The following is a 16205-nucleotide window of genomic DNA, read 5'->3' as shown; positions in this document are numbered from 1 at the left end:
AGTGTATAGCAGGCTGAGACTGAAATCCCAGGTCTTTTCTGATAATGAATATTTTGTCCATCCAGTGTGGAGTCTCACTGAAAATCTTGCAAAGGACTTTAGAGATGGTCTAGATTCTAATCTAGACCAGCTCCTTCATTTATAGGTGAAGAAATTGAGGTCCAAGGGAAAGTCACACAGCTAGCAAGGAGCACATCTTGCTTTGGAGGCAAGACACTTAGGAAAATAGGTATCATGAACTCAACAGTGTTTCCTTGTCTGGAAGGTATCTGCCTGCCTGCCCCTCCTAGCCTCCATCCCATTTTGTACAAGCTGTATCTGCTTGTGCTTCTTGTTCCTGACAGCTACACCATCAGCAAGCCATGCCCTAGCTATCATTCAAACCTCAGATTAGATGTCACCTCTATGAAGCCTCCTCTGACCACCACCCCCTCCAAGTCTGGTGCCACCATGTATTTTGTACTATCTCATAAAGGCCTGTCTACTTGCACACATGGCCTGGCATCCAGTAGGCACTCAATGTTTGGTGAGTGAAGAAAAGAGTCAGGTACCTGTTGCTGCCTACTAGAGTTCATTTATTCAGGCCCTCAGCTGAGAACAGCAAGGGAAGGGCTGGAGTGGGGGCCCAGTCAGCTCATCTTCCCCAGCATCTTCTGAGTTTGAAGGGAACTGGTGGTTAGGCTAAGGCAGCATGCACTCTGGCTCCTGAAGTGGCTGGGTTGTCCAAGCTACAGATAGCAGTCAAGCCACCTCAAGCAGTCAGTGAGAGCTGCTCTCTTGAAACAGTGGGACAGAAGTGAAGTGTGGAAGTGGGTCAAGTTGCTATCACAAGGCCACTAGGCTTCAGCCCTGTATATGCTCAGTTTCTTTGGGATAGGGTGCTTAGCCAGAGAAATTTCTAATTGATTACAAACTGAACCCCCAGGAGCTGGGTGATATTGATCCAAGAACACAAATCCACCCCAGGCCAGAGGTAGCCAAAAGGAGTTGCACTGGGCTGGCCAGGGGATAAGGGAAAACTTTTTATCTTGATTATAAACAATTCCTTTTCCACTCCCAGTCCCCTTGGCCTCTTTCCTGACATATTCTGGAAGGGTTGGGAAAAGGACAGAGAATGCATTTATCTAACCCCACAGCCCACTGTCCTGAATGTTGATGCCTCCAAGATCACTCTGGCACCACTTACTGTGTCTGATTTACTATTTTAAGCCAAATACGTTTTCCAAAAACAAAATCCTGTCCATTTGGACCAGTTGTTTTACTCCAGGGACAGGGGCTGTTACATACAACAGAGATCTGGTATCTGGAAAAGCTGGGTGTCTTTAGAAGAGCTAGAAAAAAAGAGAAAAAGCCCATCATTTCTGAGTGAGGTCAGCCAATCCAGCTGAAGAAGGCAACGGGCTGTGGGGAGGAGCCAAAGGACCACTTGGCCAGCATGCCAAACTTTGGGCCAAGCCACTGTACAAGCTCACAGTATTGGAAAGAAAGAAAATAAATAAATAAATAAATCAGGACATGTTCTTAGTCTTGCTCAGGAGCCCAGAACATGCTCAAAACTCCAGGAATCTGCTCTTCTCTGCAAATGGAAAATATGACCCATGAGAACAAACTTGACTGCTGCAATATGTGTCTAGTTGCCCAGCCCTATAACTTAGGGGGGCCAGGCCTCACGCCACCTTGTGACTACTTTCAGAGTCCCTTCTGCCTCTCTGAGCTGCTGGTTCACTTTAATGTTAAAAGACGGGACAGTGGCCTCAAAATCAAAGCACAGAATGTGCATTTATTAATATCTGGCTTGGGCTACACTGGGCTTCTAGCAAGAACAAAAGCAAATGTAAAGGGAAATATATTAATACAATTAGAAACCTAGCGTAATTGTGGATACAAGGAGATGTTCTTTCCTTACTTGATAGAGGAACTATGATTTCCCTGTATTCAATAGCTTAACTTTGAATGTGCACTAGAGTTCCAAATCCAGCAAAGAAATACATTTACATTTCAAGTAAAAATATTGTATTTTATTTCACTACCATTTGTATGTATGAACGTGATAGAGACCTTGCTTATGTCCTGTAGAGCAAAACCAAGAAATATGCTTTATATTGGTTATTTAATCTTCAGCATTAGATTACTATTATTGTAGAGGTGAGTAAAACCAAGCAAAAAGAAAAGGAAGTACATTTGCATTAATGGCACTAACTGAAGAATGGTCAAAGATGCAGTTTTACCAGTGACCAGTTTCTTGTTTCTTTTAAAGAATAGCACAAGGGGCTTTATTTTGCTGTTTTGGGGGCTGTGTGCCAATCAGTATCATGGGACAAAGACAGTAAGTAAAGGCATGAAGAAACAAGCAAATTGCACCAAAACAGATGTGCTTAAATTAACCAAGTGACAGTTTGTTTTATCAGTCTCACAATGGCTGTCACATGAGGGACGGGAGAAGAATATGAAGTACCATAAGACTTAGTTGCTCAGAGGCTGTTGAGCAACTCCAGGAAATCTCAGGCTACCCCTCCACGCTGGCGCTGGCCACTCCTACTCTCCCGCTGCTGCCTCCTTGAGGGCACTCTTCTTCGGACAGTGCCTGCAGTAGGGGATCGGGCTGGGGTGCTTTGGAGGTACTGAAAAGCACTCTGGCGGCCCACCTGCCTTTCTACACAGTTAAAGGTAAGGGCTACCCCCACGTTGCTCTTCATGACTCTGGAGGAGCCATCAGATGTCCCATCAAAGCACCGGCCAAGTGCAATCTCCTTGGCTGTGCGAGGGTCCTGATCAGTGACAGTGTAGATGCCGTAGTTGTGGCCCAGTGGGTCCAGGGGTGCAAGCATGGTGTACTCACTGGTGTCATTGTTGACTGCCAGTGGTAGGTGGTTGACAAGGTACTCATGCAGCATGGAATTCACACTGGCTCGATGGCAGCTGCCCTGGGGGATGATTTTCACCAGTGTGCGGTCCACACGGTCCTGGTCATAGAGCATCCCACTGCATTTGAACTCCAGACAGGCAGATGAAACATTGGGTTGGTCCCTATCCCGAGTGCTTCTCACATCTCGGATTCCATAAAGCTTCCCCACTGTCTGCCGGTGGGTGCCCCCCATGTTGCAGGATCGCACATTCACTTCCAGTGGCCCCACGATCCTCACCTTGATGTAGCAGGCCCTGAACTCCATCGGCTTGGGCCACCATGCCAGGTAGTCTTCCGTCCAGCTCATGGGGTCATCTTCATTGAAGTGAACTGTGTTATAGTCATACCGATCCCCCTCAATCTGGTAGAAGCGGAAGTGGGCTGCACTGGGTGGTGCCTCTTCACATGCCCGGAGGTTCTCAAAGGCATAGATAGGCCCATTGCTCTCCTCAGCTGAGTTGGGCCTTGGCTTGGCCATGCTGATCTGGAAAGCTGTCTTCTTAACCCGGGGGTCCTCGTGGTCTGTCCGTCGGTACTTAAGCTTGTTGAGGTAGGGCTGAGGGACGCCAATTGCGTTTGGGTTGAATTTAGGAGAAGACTCCACTGCTTCTAGTTCCTCCCCAGCCAGGCTTGCCAAGACATAGGCAGAGTAGGCATCAGGGGACTGGTCATCACAGAAGGCAGGTAGACAGGCCCCATTAGGGCCCGTGATGACACTGTCAAAGCGGCCCCAAGCCCTAGGGTTGGATGAGAAGCCAGTTCTGGGCTCTAGGTTGATCACAGAGACCACAACCCCCTGGATCTGCTCACTGGGCAAGAACCTCTCACTCCGGTAGGCCCTCACTTTGATAAAGCACCTCCTGCTTTCAGGGACATCCAGATTAAAGAGCCTCCTCTCACGGATCTCCATGTTGCCCACCAGGAAGGTTCTCTCTTCCCTTTTATTCCTCCTTTGGCTTTCAAATTTGAAATCACCTTCCTCCTCCCATAGTCCCGTGTCTGGGTTGAGCGACCAGAGTTTCATTGTGGGCACGTGCTCTGGCATCTTGACCTGGGTCGAGTCGAGGTGGACCTTCACCTTGCCAGCATTAAGTGGCTCTGAGGTAGCCTCATCTGTGAAGTCCACAGAGAACATGCCATATGTCCGAAGGGGGAAGGTGTCTCCTTCATCATTGATGAAGTTCAGGTCACTCTGGGCAGCTGTGGCTGTGGAAATATTCCGGGGATCCAGGAAAGTCACACTGGCCTTCACTTTTCCTGTGTAGGGCTCCCCATTCTGCCTGTAGAAACTCTTGGATGGGATCTCCAGTTCAGCCATGGGATCTTCACCAACCACCTCTCCCAGAGGGATGATGTTGGTGTCCATGGCTTCTAAAGTTATGGGCTCTTTCCGCCGAAGCATCTTGATCTCATGGAACACTGCACTGCCCTTCTTGTTGAAAGGCAGCACTTTAGTGGTGTTGACAAACTTCTGCAGCCTGTCCACAAATGTGAGCACCAGTCTCTCAGTGTCCTGGGGGATGTGGAGGGTGAAAGTTCCCTTATAGCCAGTCATGCTCACACGGCTTCCCCCCATGTACACATAGCCAAAGCGCATGGGTTCCCCATTGTCGGCAGCACTGACACGGCCCCTCACAATGCTCCGGGTTTCTGTACACCTCTGGCAGCTGCACTCTTTGGCCACCTTAGTGGGCAGCGTATACCCACTGCACTGAATCTCCCTCTCCTCTGTTTTGGAGATACCACAGCAGTTTGCAGCATCCCGGCACCTGATCCCATTATCCTGCTGCCCTGCACAGGTCTTGACAGGGCAGTGGCCCACATCATAGTAGAAGGAGTTGGTGGCATTCTGGAAGCAATCATGGGGCAGCCGGATAAGGTAGCTCTCAGGGGTTGGGCTGCAAGGAGTCTCATCAAGAGCTGCGGAGGAAAATGGTGTAGATATTAAGATGTAAGTTCACATCCTATACAAAAGGTTGTTCAACGTCACCTCTCTGTGAGGATTTGCCTATCCATGACCCTGACTCTCACGGAACTCTGAGGGAGATGGAATAGCTATTACCAATCCCGTTTTTACATGAAGAAAGAGTTGTTTGCTACAACCACTAGAGTAGTGGTTCTCAATGGACGGTTCTTGAAAATTTGTGAGGGTGTTTTGGATTATCACCAAAATTGGGGGTGCTACTGGCATATAGTGGGCAGGGACCATTGATGCTCTATATCCTTCAATGCCTGGCACTGTTCTGCATAAAGAATTTTTCTGTATCCTGCACAATTTTCACACATCCCAGCAGACAGTCATGTAGGTAGAAAACCTGTTTAAAATGATGACAGAATAGTATTATTTACATGTCTTTAACCATACACTGAATTTTTCAAGGATGCAACTACCATATAAATCAAGCTAAGACTGTACTTTTTTTTTTAGCTTGGAACAATACCAAGAATTGTTCCTCATCTTAGAAAAATCATGTTCCTGCAACAGCATTCCTCAAGGACTGTGAATCGCCAAAATGATACCTCTTTGTCCATCAGCATTTGTAGCTGTCACATTAAGAGTCAGTATAAGTGTCTGACTTCTTGGTTTGTCTTCTCATGTCATTGTGCCAAAGTATTTATATGTTGAAATACACACTATTTTGTATTAAAGTTATTTTTTTTTTATTTCTCCTTTATGTTACAGTGAGAGCCATGTGCATATGTTTGGAAATTATATGGAGTTATATGTAATAAATTTAACTTCAGAATAGTAGAGCAGTATTAAAAATAACCGTGACAAACAGGGAGCATTTGTGTAATGAGTTGGAAATCACTGCTGAGGGGTTTCACATCTGCTCTGCTGAGATCCAGAGTGCCCTGTGTCCTGTCCGTCCTGAGGTTTGTTGCTCAACTTTCTTGGAGTCTGTAAAATATTCCAGGAGCCTTCCAATAAATTCTATCTTCCTCTGCCTTTTGTTTTGTTTTGTTTAGGCCAATTACTAAGATATCCTCCTTCCCCCTCACTTTTCAAGGACAGGTTCCTGATTGGTCTTTGGCCTTGAATCTTTCCCCATCCAGTTCTCATCTTGAAGCTAGCTCTAATCAGGTCACCCTTTCTTGTAAAGCCCCTTCAGTTCCCCACTTCTGTACTTTGCCCACACTAGACCCTCAATCTGGAGCACCTCCACCTCCACACACACAGTCCCTGCCCCCCCCCTTTTTTTGCACCTGGACATTGGTTTTAACAGCACCATGCTCCAACCAACCGAGTTAATGGCAGGGTGGGGGGGCTGCATTTTTCTACCTTTGTTTGTCTCTTATTTGCATTTCTTTGCCTCTCTTCAAATGATGGTTTGGTGATGGTAGGATCAGATCTGTGCCATCTTTGTGTCCCAGGGGGCAGCACTGTGCACAGCACAGAAAAGCCCGAGACTTTACTGCCTGGTTATGTTTACTGGGGTGCTTGGCCAGCCCTTTAGCAAACCCAGGACCCCAAGGGACCCAGACAGGTTTACCTATGATAGTCAGCTGGGCAACCTGAGACTTCACAGCCCCAGCATCACTCTGGGCCTTGCAAAAGTACTCCCCAGCCTGGTCCTGCTGCAGGTTCTTCAACACCAGTTTGCTCTCATGCTTGTAGAGGGAGGGATCCAGCAATGTGTTGTTGTGGTACCTGCAAGGGATGGAGAGGTGGAGCCTAACTGGGCAGTGGGAAGGCAGCTATCCCTGGGGACAGTGTCAGAAGCAAGCAGCCAGGGAGACAGATGGCAGATGGGTTCCTGCAGATGCAATATCACCTTTGACTCAGCTCACCCAAGAGCACCGATTGGCCTGGGAGTCAAGGCAGTTGGTGCTAAGTCTCAGGCCCCCCACTTATCTGGCTGTGATCCTTGGACAAATCATCTCACCTCTCTGAGCTTCAGCTTCTTGGTCTATAGAAGAGGAGCGATCATCTCTAGCTGACCTCACAGAATTGCTCGGAGGATCAAACAAGATAGTGGCTATAAAATGTTGAAGGGTAAAGATTCGTAGACATTGGAGATTCTGACCTTGTTGCCTTTGTTAGGGGAAGTAGGGCTGTGGAAACTTGTTCTGTCCTGAGGATAAGACAGGCCCCCAAGACCAGAGGTGCTCTGGGGGATCCCAGCTTTGAGTGTAGTAAAACTCGAGGGCTTACTGGTTGTCTGGGCAGCCTCACCCTGCTGGCTCCCATTCATAAGGGCCAACATCCAGGCTCTGAAGCAGTGCCTTACTTGTAATTTTATTCTATTGGTTATTGTTATTTGTAGTAAGATAAAGAATTGTAACACAGCAAGGTTGCTGGCTCAAAGACAGGTTACTGATTGATATGTAAAGATACTGGGAAATTGCTGTAAGAAGAGAATGTTTGCTAAGATCAAGCTTTTGTTGGTGGATCAATTTAACTTCTCGAAAATTGCATTGTGGAATGTCTATTGTTAAACTTGTTAAACTGTACTTAGCAAAAACCCCACCTATGTTCTCTTCCTGTAACTTCCTGGTCTGGAGAATAAATGTGGGAAGAGAACCCCAATTCATGGTTAATTTCCCAAATGGAAGGGATGCCTCACTCTTGAAGGTTCTGGGAGATTAACCCCTTTTTGGGGCTTCTCACTGCTCAGAAGAGATGGGCTTTGAGTAATATTTGGCGGCTCCATCACCCAGGGGAAAAGGGGTGACAAATCCATGGGAGGCAAAGCAACAGTTATTAACAAGTCCAGACCCAATGCAAGAAAGCTCTGGTTTCCAAGAGGAGAATCGGGCAGCATAGCTGGCAGAATACGCACCAGAAATACTTGTCTGGACTGGGCTTCCCCGTGGCCTTACAGCACAGGGACACACTCTGCCCAGCTCTCCGTGCTTTTGTTTCAGGGTTCATCACCATGTATGGAGTCTCTGGGACAAAAGATGAGAGATACTGTTTTGGTTTTTCTTTGCAACAGTTTCTACAAAGCCTTGCTCTCTCAGAGTCTTTGATGTTGTTAAAAATTGTATAGCTTCATTCCCATCCCCAGCCCATCTCTAATGGTCCTAATACCTAAGGGAACTGGTCCAGAGTGGATCCCACTCCCTCCACACCTTCACCCTGGGATCTGCTCTCATGGCCTCTGAAGAAGTATCTGGGTGGGACAGTAGAGAATCAAGGGGACCTTGTGCCAGCCGAGATTGCTAAGTACGACCATTGGGACAGAACTGGCTGTTTTGAATAGTGCAATGTTCATGTTCTGCTGCCCCCAGCAGGATTGTCTGGCCATTCTGCACCATTTCTGAACTCCCTATGCCTCTCTATGAACTCCAGACCCCACATTGTATTGTAATTGACTATTTTAGATAAGGTGGCCAGGGAATATCTCATATGCAAAGCATGCCAATATCTGGGGGAGAACACTCTAAGCAGAATACATAGAGCAAGTGCAAAGGTCCTGAGGCAGGAGTGTGTCTGAGGAAAAGATAGGAGGCCATTGTGGCTGCATTAGAGTGACTAGGTGTGGTAGGAGTAGGAGAGGAGAGCAGAGAAGTAATGGGGGGGCCAAATGATATAGGCCTTGTGGGCCATGGTAAGGATATTGGGGTTTACTCTGTGTAAACTGGGAAACCAACTCTTAGCACTATAATCCCTTTAACTTAAAAGTCTGGACCTCCTCACCAACCCTACCCCAGAAAACTTCGTTACCTGCCCTCATGAACTCTGCATTGATGGTGGCTGCCTTCAGGCCAGTTTTAGGCATTATGAGCACAATGGGGGCAAACTTGGCCTTTGTGATCTTCAGGATGCTTTTTCCATCAGGGCACAAGCCAGGGACTTGGAACCTCCCACTGCTGTCTGTCTGGGTCAGTGGCTTAGGCGTCTTCATCAGCAGGTAGACAGTGGCCCCTGAGGCTGGGGCACCCCCAGGGAGGGAGACAGCCCCATGAAGCATGAAGTCCTGGCACATGCAGGCATCACAGTCAGCATTCACCTGGCCCATGGGGCAGGTTAGGTCACATGCTGTGGGACAAGGGGCCACATCAACAGGGCTTATAGGATTCTGGCCCTCCTTCAGCCACATCCCAGCCTATAGACTCACATATGCTTCCCCTCCTCCTTAGGCCTTTGTGAGACATATGTGATAACCACTACACTATGGCCACTAGCCCTTGGGCCTTAGTTACCTTCTTTATCAGCCTGTACAACTAACACCTACTCATCCTTTGAGACTTAGCCCAGGACACCTTCTCTAGGAAGCATTCCTGGATTCTCCTAAGCTATGATAATTGACTCTGCTCTGTGTTCCTACATTATTCTGTATATCCCCCATCAGAGCACGTAATAGATCCTTAGTTAATACTTGGTGAGTAAATGAAGGAATCTGTCTCAGGTTGACCCTCTAACCCATCCTTCTAGGCTACTTCAGCCGCACCCTTGGGCTTTGTGAGCACAGTGGAGGAAAACTTGGTCTTTGTGATCTTCAGGATGCTTTTTCCATCAGGGCACAATGCCCTGACCAGTTCTAGGAGGGAGGGTGGTACCTTTACAGGCCTGGCGCACGCAGAGCTGGCCTTCCTCAGTGGCCTCAGTGCATAGCGACATTGTCTCTGCCAAACAGGTGCGTGTGCGGGTCTGGACCCCAGTGTGACCACAGGCAGCTGAGCACTTGCTCCAGGGAGACCATGGGCTCCAGATGTGCTCTGTGTCTTGGCGCAGGGACCCTGCAAAGTGGGATCAGAAGATGTCTGACTTCCCTCCCAAGGGGATTCTGTCAGGAAACCTAACCCTAGGCTGTTTCTTCCCTGGTGAGGAGAGACAGGGCCTCCATTTACATCATACATGTCAGATATTTATATTTGCTGCAATGATTTTTCCAACAGATAGAAGTCAAAAGTCTTGAGGAGGTGTTGTCTCTAATTTGCACAAAAGTACCATATGGACTAGGGGTGGCCCTGAGAGGGGCTTGTTGGCCAAGCTCTGGGACTTTATATGCTGTCCTAAGATGTGCAAAGATAGCACCATCTTCCTTCACAGTGTGGAAACAGCCACATGCTCCTTTGGAAGGGTTTCCTGGGAAGTAAGAGCCTGGAACCTGCAGTGACTTGGACATCAAGCCCCCTTCTGCCCACCCTCCTCACCTCTAGTCTGAGGCCTGTGTGTAGGAATGGGGGCCTCAGTCCTTGGCCAGGACACCAGCCTGAGTTCCCCACTTCAGGTGACCACCACTGGCACTTGGGTCTGTGTGGTCAGGCTGTGTGGGCTGGTGGAACCCCAAGGGAGGATACCCACCCAAGAAGTGTGCAGGCCTGGTCCCCTCTAACATCTGTATTATCCAGTGGTGGGGGTTGGTGGTGTAAAGAGCAGGGACTCTGCAAACACAGACATGGTTTAAACCCCAGCTGTTAAGTGTTACCAGTATGTAGCTGGTAAGTATGTAATCATGAGAATTTACCTAACCTCTCCCAACCTCATGTAACTAGTCAAGTTGGAGATTCCTCAGAGGTCAGTTGTAAAGGTTGAATAATGTGGATAACTAGCACAGTATCAGGCACATCGGAACAATAATAGAAACTAACACTTAGTGAAACCCAGTTTACCTGGGTTAAGTCCTCTACAATTATTATCTCATTTAATCCTCATCAAAACCCCTAAGAAGTTTTACTATTACCCTGTTTACATGTGAGAAACCTGAGGCTAAGAGAACTTCAGAAAATTTGTCTAAGGAACACAGTTCATATAGTAGACTTGGGATTCAAATGCAAGCAGCCCAACTCCAGAACCTGTGGTCTTCACCACTGTGCCATTTGAACTCAATAATATGGACTGAATGGAGGGTACCCATAAACACAGAACACTGTTGGGAAGGTTTGGGCACTACTGACACTGCTTGGTTACTATTAGAGAGTCAAAGCATGTGTATGCATGTGATGTCCAGAGTTCCTGTGATCAGAAGCAGGTCCTGGCCTCTCCCTGTGCTGAGGCTGCTGGTAGGGGCGGGGGTCATTCAGGCTTACCTGGTGGGCAGAGGAAGCGCACAGTGTAATTGGAGCAGTTCTGGCCAGGCCGCTGCTCCCTGTTGAGGCACCAGAATCCCTCACGGGCATTGCCATGGACCACCTGGCCAGTGCTGCCTGCAGGCGTCCAGTCAGTGGTCCGAGCCTCTAGCCGCAGGGGACGGGCACATACACGATCCCCATAGTAGAAGCGAATGGCATCCAACCGCTCATAGTCACCCTGCCCGCCTGGGTGGTCGATGTTGAACCACGTTGTCCACTCACCAGGACCTGAGAGACGGAGCCAGGTTGGGGAGGAGCCATGCCCTGGAGCCCCAGGTAAGCTCCAATTCTCCTTTCCTGCTCAACCCTGGGAATCATGCCTTATACTTCTTACCCACTCCAAGTCGGTCGCAGGCTCTGTCACATTTATCTCATCAGCATCTCTCCAATCCCCTGTACACCCCTTCTGCCAAGGCCTCCATTCAGGCTCTTATCAGCCTGGCTGAACCATGTCAGTGACGTCCTGCCTGGTCTCTCTACCTAAGGCTCCCTCTGCACCCCATCCCCACCGCTCCCTGATACTGTAGTCAGGGTGAGCTTTCTCATGTGGTTTGGACCACACCATTCCCTAGCTTAAAAATCCCTTAGGTAGGCATTCAGGGTGCTGGTGAACCAGCCCCTGCTATCTCCCCATCCTCATCTCTCCTCTGCCTCCCACCAGCCTGTGCTCTGGCCCCAGCAAGCTCTACAGCATTACTGGCTTATATCAGGAAGTGTCATGATTCTGAGTTGTCCTGTATACTAGGTCCCAGTATATCTGGACAGAGATGTAGGCCAAATACCTTGTGAAAGTAGGTTTCCATGGAATGCTGACCTCATGCCCTGGCTTCAGAAATTCACTTAGCAAGCTCAGTAAAGACACCCCCCCACTCCGACTCCTCCCTGCTCCAGTCACAACTCACTTTCCAGGGGGTTAGCAGGCTTGGCAAAGGTGCTGGAGGTCCTCTTCCCGGGCTGGACTCTTCTCACCGACTGTGTGAGCATTGTCTGCCTTCCTATGGGCCAGGAGGGGAAGCAGCTGAGAGGTCAAGATGGAAAGTTACAAAGAGGGCCGGCCCATGGCTCACTTGGGAGAGTGTGGTGCTGATAACACCAAGGCCACAGGTTCGGATCTCTATATAGGGATGGCCGGTTAGCTCACTTGGGAGAGCATGGTGCTGACAACACCAAGTCAAGGGTTAAGATCCCCTTACTGGTCATCTTTTTTTTTTTTTTTTTTTTTTCTGACCGGTAAGGGGATCACAACTCTTAGCATGGTGTGGTCTGCAATACGCTCAGCCAGTGAGTGCACCGGCCATCCCTATATAGGATCTGAACCCGCAGCCTCGGCGCTACCAGTGCTGCACTCTCCCAAGTGAGCCATGGGGACCAGTGCTGCACTCTCCCAAGTGAGCCATGGGGCCGGCCCTCTGGTCATCTTTAAAAAAAAAGTTACAAGGGTCTCTCAAGATGCAGGGAAGCAGTGTAATGTGGTGAATGGAACGTGATCCGTGGGCATGGGTTCAAATCCCCACTCTGCCACTTACTGCTGTGCAACCTGAGAGAAATTCAGCTGCACCTGTTTGCCCATAAGGTAATAATCGCTATATCATAGAGTCCTGGTGCATTATTCAGGGTGATAATGAATTTAAAGGGACCTAGCATGCAGTGCATGCTCAGTGAATGGTAGTTCCCTATTCACTGTTGTTCTAGAAATGGATCATCAGATGCTGCTGAGCAGCCAGTGCGCTGGGGTTACAGCTTTGGTGTCTGGATCCATCTCTCTTGGCAAAACGGAGCCTATTTTCCTCATCTGTAAAATGGAGATATTAATTTCCACCTCACAGGGAACTGATTCAGTTGGCATAGGATTCCATGAGATAAAATGTAAACATGGTTGAAGTATATGAAGATTGAGACTATGGGCTCCAGAGGATCTACTACTTCCTAAATATGTCACATGGCCATCTTGGAAGTGACACATTTAGGAAGTAGAGCCTCTGGAGCCCATCTGACTCCATGTTCTCTCATGATAAAATGAGGATAGTTCCTGCCTTGGAGGATTGTGGGGATTAAATAACTTCATTCATAAAATGCACTTAGAACAATGCCTAGCACATAGTGTATACTAAGTAGATGTTAGCAAGTTCTTTTAGCTCAATGTTTGGCACAATAGATGTCCTTTTCCTTTCCCCTGACAAAGTTTGGCTTTGGGAGCCCACCCTCCTATAAAGGACTCAAATGGCCTAATTGAGACAGTGGTCCTCAATTTTCTGACCCCAGGTTGGCTGGGTCTACCTGAGGATGAGTACAGAGTCCTCAGGCCACAGGCAGTTCCAGCTCTACCCCACCTGAGGCTGAGAAGGAGAAAGGAGAACAAAGGGCTGCAAAAGCTGTGAAAGGCAATTAACTCTCCCACGAGGAGCCAATTCAGAATTCTCTATGCTACTTAATTGGGGTGATAAGAGCTCTTTTCATCAGCCTAATCTGATTTCCCCTCAGATGGTTGAATGTTAATCATCTTCCCAAACAGCAGCTGTCAGAATGGAATGAACAAGGCAGGAAGCGGGTACACACAGCGGTTGGTGCAAGACTGAGGCAGCCTTTGTTCCTGCACCTGTGGTCACAAAGCCTGCAGGGCATGCAGCTTTAAAAGAGAGTTTTGAGCATTTTTTGCTTTACCTGAGTATGTGGTTAGAAATCAGGAGAGAAAGCGGAGGTGGGAGAGAGTGTGCAGGGTAGTGCTGCTAAAAGCTCTGATGCTTAGATGCCTCAGGAAGTCGCGGTTCCACCAGACAAATTCTCTCTACCTGTTCCTTCCAAAGCTCAGTGTTACCAGAGGGATAGGGTCAGAGGGTAAGGAAAGCAGAAGGTGTTCTGGTGTGTCTGTGAAATTTGGCTGTGGGGTCTAAATGAAATTAAGCTATAGGCTATAAGAATTTTCATGAAACTAAAAGCAGACCAAACCCCAAACCTACTTTTGAGAATTCCGTGATCCACTGTGATTCCCTTTTTCTTCGGCACTCAGGAAGCTCAGAGCTAAATTTAGCACTCGGGTAGGAACCCTCTTTTCCCCTCTCTCTGAATGACTGCTTATCTTTCCCCTCACTTAAAAGGTTCTGTCTGTGAGTCTTAATATTGGGAACTATCTCAAATTGGGGGGAGAAACAAGCAGGGTATAAATTATGAATAAATCTATAAAACACCCTCAAGTCTTGAGGCAGATACATATTTGGGTCTCAGACAGACATGACTTCACTACAGCAAGTGGGGGATTTGGGAGCTAGAAGATACTTAGCCTGTACCCAACACAGATGTGACTGTCAGGACCAGGAAGAACATCCAGGCCTTGGTCCCCACCATCTTTCCCACACGTCCTGTGGGAATGTGGCAGAAGATGTGAGAGGGTGGTTCACAGAGTCAGCCCCTCTCTGTAACGTGGTCCCCTGGGAAGTTTCGCAGATCCAGTGACCTGCAAAGAAACAAATCTTGTCAGGTTCCACATTTCTGAGTCATCTCTTATGACTCGAGGAGAAATATTTCTTGACCTGTCAAGGATGGAAGGGGGACAGAATGAAGTCTTGTGGGAGTGACATCTGCCCAAATTGCAAAACTGAGCAGCTTGGGAAGTGAAGAGATTCAGAATCTGAGTTCAAAAAAGGCAGATCTGAGTTCCAACCCTCAGTCCAGGCTCCAGGGCCTCACAGTGAGATGGGGCACAAGGGAGAGTAGGGGTGAGGAGGTTCCTTGCCAATGACAAGGGGCCAGGGCTCACTCCCAGCAGCCTCTGGGTGACTCATTAACCACTTCCAAGACCTGGGCTTGGGGGCATTGGTTTTATTTCCCTTAGTTGGAGCTCACACTCTTGCACAGGGGGCTACATATTAAGGCTGTGCAGCCCTATCCCCAACTACAGAGGCCCCTCATAGGGCAGGCAGGCTGGTGCAGATACCTCAGACACACCACCTCCATGAACATATTACCAGATGTGCACGGGCTGCAGCTGGAACACATTTTTGGCCTGTTTGTTTGGGGCCTCACTGGGAGTTACACAGCCAGGAGCCAGCTGAGGAAAAGCTGAGGGGACACATTATGAGAGGACAGGGTTCCCTAGTAAGTGCTGAGTGTGGGTTAGGGGCTGCAGGCCTGGGAAAAGGAAAGCAGACCTGGCAATAAGGGCAAGGAACCATGGGGCATTCATGGCCGAGGCTCTAGCTCAGCAGGACATTTTAATCTCTCCCCAGAGCTCTGACCAACCCAGAATCTAACCAGTTCCTGGAGATTCAAAAATGGTTCTCTTCAGCATCCAAAGTCCAGGGTGTGGTAGGAAAAGGCACATTCTTCTTCTTAGGAAGAAAGATCCAAAAACACTTGGATGTCCCAGGGGAAGAACAAACCCATCCCCCATTGCAGACCATCTAACTCTAAAACCACTAACTCCACCGCCACCTGTTTCTCAGATGAGGGAACAGAGTCACAGGAAGTCCCAAAAGTCTCCAGATATTGCCTGTCTTACTTCAAGCTCCTGGGCTCTGAGCAGGGAGCTGAGCGGTCCAAAGGCCTGTGCAGCGTTCAGCCTGAGCCTGCTCCAGGGCTGTCTTAGAGCCCAAAGTGTCCTGAGGCACCTTGTGGAAAAACCATTTCCCATCTGGCAGCCCACGGAGGTTTCACAGCATCCCCGCCACTTCCTCAGCATATGCCCTGACGGTTAGGCTCCCCATCCCACGCTCCTCACAACTCTCGGACAAAGCAGACTGGCTGACCTCAGGAAAAAAGCAGGGCACCGAGAGGTATAGTGACCCTAAGTGAGACTATTTGGGGGTTCCTGACATCAGGTTGGGGAGGGAGAGGACTTTGGGCTAATGGGGAGAGAGAACTTCAAAGCAGAAAGAACTCCTCCCTGTGGGAGAAGAGAGGTCAGCTAGCAGAAAAGAGAATGGGTTGGTCAGAGGAGGACAGGAGCAGTGGGGTACAGGGATGGGGTGAAGGGAATGGAAGTGGAGCTCACCGTGTCCTGAGCAGGACTCCTCAGCTCAGGGTCCAAGTCTTCGCCTCTCCAGCAGTCCAGCCGCGGACCTTATATAGCACAGCTGGTGGCTCAGCCTGTGGCAGCCAGCCACGGGAAGCAGCAGCAAAACTAGATCTGAGCATGAACCTCCCCCTCCCCTTCCCACATTCCCTGCAGCTCACAGAGGCTGGGATTTCATGTCCAGATCCTTAGAGGGAGATGTTGCAGGGCCTAGTGATGGGTCAGGTTGGCAACTGCCTGGGTTCCACAGGCCAGAACAGAGAGACAGGG

The 16205-nt window shown here is 48.8% G+C and overlaps 1 protein-coding gene across 1 annotated transcript; it reads right to left on the bottom strand.

The window, feature by feature from the left end:
- Window positions 1-2003: 2003 nt before the first annotated feature.
- Window positions 2004-15952, bottom strand: CILP (cartilage intermediate layer protein). Its single transcript, XM_063090303.1, has 9 exons — window positions 15915-15952; window positions 14212-14378; window positions 11830-11922; window positions 10886-11155; window positions 9413-9592; window positions 8577-8891; window positions 7690-7798; window positions 6400-6557; window positions 2004-4825 (listed from the first exon to the last, which is right to left on the bottom strand). Exons 2-9 carry the CDS (start codon window positions 14267-14269, stop codon window positions 2502-2504), a joined length of 3507 nt encoding a protein of 1168 aa, XP_062946373.1. The 5' UTR covers window positions 14270-14378; window positions 15915-15952; the 3' UTR covers window positions 2004-2501.
- Window positions 15953-16205: the final 253 nt, after the last annotated feature.

The sequence above is a fragment of the Cynocephalus volans genome, chromosome 3 (genome assembly GCF_027409185.1).
Source record: "Cynocephalus volans isolate mCynVol1 chromosome 3, mCynVol1.pri, whole genome shotgun sequence".
In the NCBI taxonomy this organism is placed as follows: Eukaryota; Metazoa; Chordata; class Mammalia; order Dermoptera; family Cynocephalidae; genus Cynocephalus; species Cynocephalus volans.
This window is presented reverse-complemented; position numbering and strand designations above follow the sequence as displayed.